The 8,420-nt window shown below is 62.9% G+C and overlaps 1 protein-coding gene across 4 annotated transcripts; it reads left to right on the top strand.

Annotated features, from left to right (window-relative positions):
- Positions 1 to 306: 306 nt before the first annotated feature.
- Positions 307 to 7,435, top strand: IRF9 (interferon regulatory factor 9). 4 transcript variants are annotated; one of them, XM_084645652.1, is made up of 9 exons: positions 310 to 420; positions 1,331 to 1,514; positions 1,912 to 2,098; positions 2,401 to 2,531; positions 2,628 to 2,727; positions 3,372 to 3,440; positions 3,978 to 4,343; positions 6,123 to 6,238; positions 6,459 to 7,435. In XM_084645652.1, coding segments are annotated over exons 1-9 (1,260 nt in total). In that variant the 5' UTR covers positions 310 to 418; the 3' UTR covers positions 6,564 to 7,435. The 4 variants fall into 4 exon arrangements, with proteins under 4 accessions (XP_084501777.1, XP_084501778.1, XP_084501776.1 ...); XM_084645651.1 differs by having other exon boundaries at positions 307 to 379; positions 2,401 to 2,727; XM_084645650.1 differs by having other exon boundaries at positions 310 to 414; positions 2,401 to 2,727.
- Positions 7,436 to 8,420: the final 985 nt, after the last annotated feature.

Genomic DNA, 8,420 nt, shown 5'->3' with positions numbered 1-8,420 from the left:
CGCCGCCCCCCCATCCCTGCCACCCCGATACCCCAGCCCTGCCCCCCCAGCCTTGCCGGTGCCCCTCACTCCTGACCCGCCGCCCCCCCATCCCTGCCACCCCGATACCCCAGCCCTGCCCCCCCGCCCTGCCGGTGCCCCTCACTCCCGAACCGCCGCCCCCCAGCGCTGCCCCCCCCCCCAGCCTGTGCCCGGGCGACCCCTGGCGGCTGCTGAGCCTTCGGGGCCACGTGATTTCTGGGAAAAGGAGCGAAGCGGCGGAGAAACGCGGAGGGGCGGGGCGGGGGGGGCGGAGACGGGTGGACGGACCGAGCGACCCCGGGACAGACGGCGCCGCGCAGGGCTGGGGAGGTGACCTCGGTCCGGGGGTGCGGGGCAGGTCAGACCCGGAGACTCCCCGGCGACAGCGTGGGGGTGAATGTGGGTGAATTGGGGTGGGAATCGGGGGGGAATTGGGGGAGAATGGGGTGAATTGGGGTGGGAATCGGGGGTGAATCAGGTTGGGAATTGGGGGGAGAATGGGGGTGAATCGGGGGTGGGAATTGGGAATCGGGGGGTGAATTGGGGGGAATCGGGGGGTGAATTTGGGGAGAATGGGTGTGAATTGGGGTGGGAATCGGGGGTGAATCAGGTTGGGAATTGGGGGGTGAATTGGGGGGAGAATGGGGGTGAATCGGGGTTGGGAATTAGGAATCGGGGGGTGAATTGGGGGGCGAATCGGGGGTGAATTGGGGTGGGAATCAGGGGAGAATGGGGGAGAATGGGGGTGAATCAGGGGGAGAATCGGGGTGAATCGGGGGGAGAATGGGGGTGAACTGGGAGATAATCAGGCTAAATTGGGGTGAACTGAAAACTGAATTGGGTGACCCTGGGGGGCCCTGGGAGCAAAGGGGGTTCAATTGCTCAGGTGCCCTGGGATGTGTCGTGTGGGGTGTGAGGGGGCGTACACTCTGGGGTAGGAGCTTTGGTGGTGACGGGGGTTGGAGTGAGCGGAAATTGGGGTCCCCTGAAAACTGGGGGAAGGTCTTGGGAGTTTTGGGGTTGTCCATGGGAGATGAAAGTGGAGGGGTGCATCAGGGGAGGGGAAGCCCTTGGGGGGAACAAGCCCCCAGTAGGGCTTAAAGTTGGGGGGCTGACGGGGAATGTTGGAGGAATTTACCCTGGGGGGGTGACTCAGGCAGGGGACTGATCCCTGGGGTGTTGGGGTCCCTGACCCATGGGGGGGCACCACTGCCTGGGGTGGGGGGCCCATCCGGTGCCCTGGCCCAGCCCTGATGGTGGGGAGGCTCCGTGGTGGGTATGGGGGTTACTCACCCCCCCCGCCCCCCAGGATGGCGTCGGGCCGGGCCCGCTCCACGCGGAAGCTGCGCCAGTGGACCGTGGAGCAGGTGGAGAGCGGGCGGTTCCCGGGGCTGGTCTGGGACGACCCCCCCGCCAAGACCATGTTCCGCATCCCCTGGAAACACGCCGGCAAGCAGGACTTCCGCCACGACGAGGACGCGGCCTTCTTCAAGGTACACGCCACGGACACGCTGAGCAGCCACTAGCAACATGCTAAGCACACGCTAAAGCTATCCTAGCAACATGACACCCCCCCCCAGGATACACTAGCAAAATGCTAAGGATACAATCGCGACACGCAATGCACATGCTAAAGACATAGCAAATACCAGCTAAGGTTTTGCTAAAACACAGCACGGCCACCTGAAGCACATGCTAACCACATGCAAAGAACATACTCAGCACATGCCAGCCATCGACTAAGGAGACCATGTGTGCCCGCTAAGGCCACAGACGGGATCGTGCTAAAGACACAGGATGGGGACACGGGGGATGGGACATGCTAAGGGCCCGGGGGAGGGGCACACGCCAAGGGGCCAAGCCCACGCTAACCCTCCCGCTCCTCCGCAGGCCTGGGCGGCGTACAAGGGCAAGTACCGGCCGGGCGAGCGGCTGGACCCGGCGGGCTGGAAGACCCGCCTGCGTTGTGCCCTCAACAAGAGCCCCGAGTTCGAGGAGGTGCCCACGCGCTCCCAGCTGGACGTCGCCGAGCCCTATAAGGTGTACCGCCTGGTGCCGCCCGCTGAGCAGCGCCCCGGTGAGCAGGGACCCCGGCGTCCGGGCGACCCCCTGGTGTCACAGCCCTCCCGGGCACCCCGGGCACAGGACCCTGGTGTCCGGGCAGCCCCCACAGGGTGTCACATCCCGGGCACCCCAGCCCCTGGCATGGGACCCCAGCGTCCGGGCGATGGGACTCCGGTGTCTGGGCGGCCCCCACACGGTGTCGCAGCCCTCCTGGGCACGCCAGTGTCCGGACAGCCCTCCTCCCCTGTCACGGCTCTCCAGGGACCCCGGCATCCCTGTTTCCCCGGTTTAAGGCCCCCTCTCGTCCCTCCCTAGCTAAGCTGCCAGCCCGGAGGGTCCCCCGGCAGGTGAAGAAGGAGCACCCCGAATCCCCCTCGGAGGGGGACGAGGTGGGGAGCACCGGGGGGGCTGCCCAGGCCCCCCTCAGCCTGGATATAGTCAGCATGGTGAGTGGGGGGGCCGGGAGGTGTCTCAGGGGGCTGGGGGGAAGCGGGAGGTGTCTCCAGGAGGCTGGCCCCCCATCTCATCCTCTGCCCCCCCAGGAGGTGATGTCGGGGTCAGAGCCCGTGGCCGGGGCCTCGCACAGTTCAGATGATTCTGGCATCGACACCAGCGAGCACAGCCCTGACGCCGGGGTCCCATGTAAGAGCTGCAGGGGTCAGGGCAGGGGGTCAGTCCGGGGTTGGGGGCAGAGCGGGGGGTCAGTGGAGGGTTGGGGGTCAGGGTGGACAGTCTGGCGTGTTGTGGTCAGGACAGGGGGGATCAGTGGGGGTGTTGGGGGAGGGACGGGGGTGAGCAGGGAGTCGGGGTTCAGGGCAGGGGGGTCAGTGGGGGTGTTTGGGGAGAGACGGGGGGTGAATGGGGAGCCGGGGTTCAGGGCAGGGGGGGTCAGTGGGGGTGTTGGGGGAGGGACGGGGTGAGCGGGGGGTGGGGGGATCAGTGGGGGTGTTGGGGGAGGGACGGGGGGTGAGCAGGGAGTCAGGGTTCAGGGCGGAGGGATCAGTGGGGGTGTTGGGGGAGGGACGGGGGGTGAGCGGGGAGCCGGGGTTCAGGGCAGGGGAGGTCAGTGGGGGTGTTCGGGGAGGGACGGGGGGTGAATGGGGAGCTGGGGTTCAGGGCGGGGGGGGTCAGTGGGGGTGTTGGGGGAGGGACGGGGTGAGCGGGGAGTCGGGGTTCAGGGTGGGGGGGTCAGTGGGGGTGTTGGGGGAGAGACGGGGGGTGAGCGGGGAGCTGGGGTTCAGGGCGGGGGGCATCTGTCCGGGTCTCAGGCCCTGTTTCTCCCACAGCCCCAGATCTGAACGAGATCGTAATTAACGTCACACTGGATTCGGGGGCCATCCTGCCCCCCATGGATGGTAAGACCAGCCCCCCCCGCCCCACACACCCCACAGCCCCCCACCCTGCCACCCCAGAACCCCGTCCCCCACCTCATACCCCATACCGCCCCCACAACCTCTCCTCCCCACCTCCTCCCTGCCCCACATACCTCACAGCCCCTCACCCTGCCACCCCATCACCCTTTCCCCCACCTCATATCTCCCCCACAACCCATCCTCCCCACCTCCTCCCTGCCCCACAGCCCCCCACCCTGCCACCCCAGAACCCCATCCCCCACCTCATACCCCATACCTCCCCCACAACCCCTCTTCCTCACCCCACATCTCCCCATCCTCCTTCCACCACCCCACAGCCCCCATAGTCTCTCTGCCCTGTATCTCCCATAACCCCCTTCTTCTGCCCCAAACCCGCATACCCTCTGCCCCATCCACCTCATAATTCCCTCCTCTGCCCCACACCTCCCATGCCCCTTGTGCCACTCATCCCATAACCCCCTTCCTCTGCCCCACGCCCCCCATAACCCCGATCTCTCTCTCTCTCTCTCCCTCCCCCAGACTACTCAGTGCTGCTGTCCCTGTGGTACAGCGGGGAGTTGGTGTGGCAGCAGCGGCTGCCCCAGGGCGATTTCCTGGTGACCCCCATGCCGGCGCCCACGCCCCATGCCCCCAGCTTTATGCAGCGGGTGCTGCTGCCCCCCGCCGAGGGGGTGCGGGACCCCCCCAAGCGCCAGGCCACGCAGGAGCTGCTGGGGGCACTGGCCAAGGGGGTGATGGTGGCCAGTTCCCCCCAGGGGCTCTTCATCGGGCGCCGCTGCCGGGGCCGGGTGTACTGGAGGGGCTCCGGGGCACCCCCCGCCGCGCCCAGCAAACTGGAGAGAGATGACGTCGTGCAGGTCTTCAGTGGGGCAGCCTTCCGCCAAGGTGAGTGGGCTGGCCCCGAACCCGCTGTATCCCCTGCTCAGAGCCCTGAACTCCATAGCCCCGCTGGGACCCCCAGTATCGCCCGCTCGGATCTCCCAACCCCCATATCCCTGCTCAGACCCCGAATTTTCCCGCTCGGATCTCCCAACCTCCATATCCCCGCTGGGACCCCGAATTTCCCAGCTTGGACCCCCAGTATGCCCAACTCAGACACCCCAACCCCCATTTCCCTGCTCAGACCCCGAATTTCCCCACTCGGACCCCTAAGCCCCATATACCCTCTCAGACCCTTGACCCCCATCTCCCTGCTTGGACTCCAAATTTCCCCACTTGGACCCCCATCCCCCCACTTGGACCCTGAATTCCCCCCGCCCCCCGACTCCCATATCCCCGCTCAGATCCCGAGACAAAGAGAAGGAGGAGGAGCAACGGGGGTGTCTGAGTCGGGTCGCTGGAAGCTGGGCAATCTGCTTGGGGGGGCTGGAAGAGGGGGAGTCCAGGCCGCCTGGCCCAGGACTCCCCAAGATGGACTTGGCTGAAAGTCACTGATTTCTGTGCTAACGAGGTCTGTTCTATGCATGCTCCTGTCGACTAATAAACCTTCTGTGTTACTGCCCCCGTCACTTACCGGATGCTCTGTCCACGGGGTGCAGTTTATCCCACCGCTGCCACCAGTTGTCACAGTCACTGGGGCAATGCTCTGGGGCAATGCTCCCTATGAAGCCAGGCAGGACTCTGGGGGAGCCTCCTCCCTGGGAGCAGCCTGTCTCCAGGGCAAGAGGCTCACCCAGCTTCCACCTTCGTGGGTCTGACTCGGAGCATTCAGCCTCCCCTGCCCCACCGTGCGCTTCTCACAGCAAGTCCGCCCAGGCGGGGTCCTGGGGAAGCCAGGAGGTCCTGCCCCCCAACTCCACAGTCAGACGGGACTCTCAACCAGCGTAAAACAGAAGGTTTATTAGTTGTCAGGAACACGCATAGAACAGACCTCGTTAGCACAGAAATCAGTGACTTTCAGCCAAGTCCATCTTGGGGAGTCCTGGGCCAGGCGGCCTGGACTCCCCCTCCAGCCCCCCCAAGCAGACTGCCCAGCTTCCAGCCACCCGACTCAGACACCCCTATTGTTCCTCCTCCTTCTCTTTGTCTCCCTGCCCGGGCCAAGAGTTGCACCTGGTCGTCACCTGGTTGCATCCTGCTCCTGGGTCTCAGGCTCCGAAGGGCACCAGTCATAGCATACGGGCAGGCAGCTGGAGCAGCCTCACGTGCCCCAGAGGTCTCAGCCAAATTCCCACCACCGAGGTATTGGTGCAGCATGCAGGGAAACTGAGGCACACATAGTATTCATGCAAAACAGTGAAACTCACATCGGCTCAACAGTAAGACTCACATACAACATAACAAGGGAAAGACCCCCATGGCCCACTCTGACCCTCCATCCCCCCATAATGACCCCCAAGCCCCCCTGCTGTGACCCCCTGCGTCCTGATCCACCTCCGGTCTGACCCCTGAATCTCCCCCACTGGGACCCCCAATTCCCCATCCCCTTATAGCGACCCCTAGTCCGCACACTGCAGCCCCACAGCAACCCCCACAACCCCCTGCTGTGACCTCTGAATCGCACCCTTGTGCTCCCCGAACCCCCAGAGTGCCCCCCTTCCCTTGCTGTGACCCCCAATAGCCCTCAGTGTCCCCAAATCTCCTCTGTGATGCCTCTGAGTCCCCCCCTGCCTCGCCCAGAGCCAGGCCCCCACTAACCCTGCCTCCCCGGCACTGTCCCCACAGCGCTGCAGCTGTACCGGCAGGGCCTGGGCCCCCAGCCAGAGCCCCACGTCACCCTATGCCTGGGCGAGGAGCTAGGGCAGCAGGACGGCCCCACGGACAAGCTCATCATCATCCAGGTGGGCAGCGGTGCATTGTAGGGTGGCAGTGAGGGGGCAAAGTCCATTGTGGGATGGGGGTGGTGAATTATGGGATGGTGAGGGTATGGGGTGGCAGTGGTGCATTGTGGGATGATGTGTGGGAGCAGTAGTCTATTGTGGGAGGGTGCAGGGGGAGCTGAGGTGCATTGTGGGATGGTGGGGGGCAGCCATGCCCTGACGCTCTCCCTGCCCCCTACAGATGGAGCAAGCCTTCGCCCGAAAGCTGCTGGACATGCCCGAGGTGGAGATGGCGTCCGTCTGCCTCCTCTCCCTGGAGTCCTCCTGTCTCTACAGCCCAATGTGAGGGGACCCAAGATGCTCCAGACCCTGCCACTGCCTCAACTTAGGGGGCCAGGGGTGGGACTTCCTGTCTTGTCCCATGTGGGACAGGTACTTTCTGGACTTAGAAGTCATGCCCCCCAACAGGCTTCCTATTTTGTCCGTTACATGGGGAGGGATTTCCTGGCTTGTGGTACATGATGGGGCAGGATATCGAGTCTCACCTGTTTTGTTGAGGTGGGACTTCCTCTTTTTGCTCACTGTCCGGGGGAGGGACTTCCTGGGGTTGGAGACCACACTCGAACACACTTCCTGACTTGGTGCATTCTCAGGGAAGCAATTCCTGGAGGTCTGGAACCTGTTGGAGGCTGGCCTTCCTGTCATGTGCATTGTGTAAGGATGGGACTTCCTGTCTTGCCTCTTGTGTAGAGCTGGGAGGGACCACCAGGGATTTGGATTGTGTAAGGGTGGGACTTTCTGGTTTGACCAGTGGGTAGTAGGTGGGACATCCTGTTTTGCAAGTTGATCAGGAGGGAGCTCCTGGCATTTTGAATGTGTAGCGGTAGGACTTCCTATTGTACAGAGGCGGGACATCCTGTCTTGGTAGTGCCGAATGCACAATGCGGTCGCGCCAAAATGTCCTGTGGTGAATGTTGTAGAGGCAGGACTTCCTAGTTTTACGTCCCTCTCTCCATGGAAGAAGGAAGCTTCTTCTCCAGTTTGTAGAAACTTTTACATGCCAAAGGCCCTCCTGACCTCCGGCAAGATTGTGTCTGCCCCCCGCCCCTTGCAGCCATAGCTAGGACCTTAAGCTCAGGTCCCTTTGCACTTTATCCCTAACTGCAAGAAACTTTATGAATCATGTCTGTGTTTTTAAATAAAGTTTTATTTGACTTATCTGCCAGAAACTGTCTGGTTTATATACTGTCACGAAGTCCCCGGGCCATGCTCTGGAATTACTCCCTACAAAGCCAGGCAGGACTCAGGCAGGACTGTCTCCAGGGCAAGAAGCTTCCCCAGCTTCCACCTTCCTTGGTCTGACCTCGGAGCATTCAGCATCCTCTGCCCCTCCGTGTGCTTCCCACAGCGAGTCTGCCCAGGCAAGGTCCTGGGGGAGCCAGAGGGTCCTGCCCCCCAACTCCGCAGTCAGATGGGACTCTCAGCCAGCCAGTAAAACAGAAGGTTTATTAGACGACAGGAACAGGGTCCAAAACAGAGCTTGTAGGTACAGGAAACAGGAGCCCAAAGTCAGGTCCATCTTGAGGCCAAGGAGGCGAGAGCCCCGTCTGGAACCCCCTCCATTTCCCCAGCCAGCTCCAAACTCCATTTCCCCAGCCCCTCCTCTGGCCTTTGTCTCTTTCCCAGGCCAGGAGGCCACCTTGCAGGGGGGGCCCAGGCCACCCCAATACCCCTGGGGTTCAAACTGGGATTGGGTCTTCTCCCAGCACTTCAGTCTGGAGGGCTGTGATTTGGGCTCTCTTGGTTAAGAGCCCCCATCTTGACCTTGGCCAGCTCTGGGCTTGGGCAGCCACTCTCCTCCTTACACTTTCCAGCTTTTACTGTCAGTCCTGCCTCCTTGATGCAGCCCAGCACGCTCTTCACCTGGGACATGTGTTCCTCCCAGGTCTGGCTAAAGACCCAGATGTCATCAAAGGACGCCAGGACCAAGTTCTCCATCCCCCTCAGTAGCTGATCCACCCAGTGCTGGGATATGGCCGATGCCCCCTTGTGGTTGAAAGGCAGGACCAGGAACTCAAGCCCCAAGGGGGTGGAGAAGGCAGATTTCAACCTGGTATCTGGGTCCAAAGGTACCTGCCACTCGCCCTTGGTGAGATCCCTAGTAGAGAGGTAATGAGCCCCCCCAAAGCTCGTCTAGAATCTC

The sequence above is a fragment of the Lepidochelys olivacea genome (assembly GCF_965140295.1).
Source record: "Lepidochelys olivacea isolate rLepOli2 genome assembly, chromosome: 13".
NCBI classification, from domain to species: Eukaryota; Metazoa; Chordata; order Testudines; family Cheloniidae; genus Lepidochelys; species Lepidochelys olivacea.
Note: the sequence above shows the minus strand (reverse complement) of the source record. Positions and strands in the feature narration are given on the sequence as shown.

Coding starts and splice junctions, on each gene's coding strand:
- IRF9 (XM_084645649.1), top strand. Junction 2,099..2,400: donor GCCCGCTGAGCAGCGCCCCG/GTGAGCAGGGAC, acceptor GTCCCTCCCTAG/CTAAGCTGCCAGCCCGGAGG. Junction 6,239..6,458: donor ACAAGCTCATCATCATCCAG/GTGGGCAGCGGT, acceptor TGCCCCCTACAG/ATGGAGCAAGCCTTCGCCCG.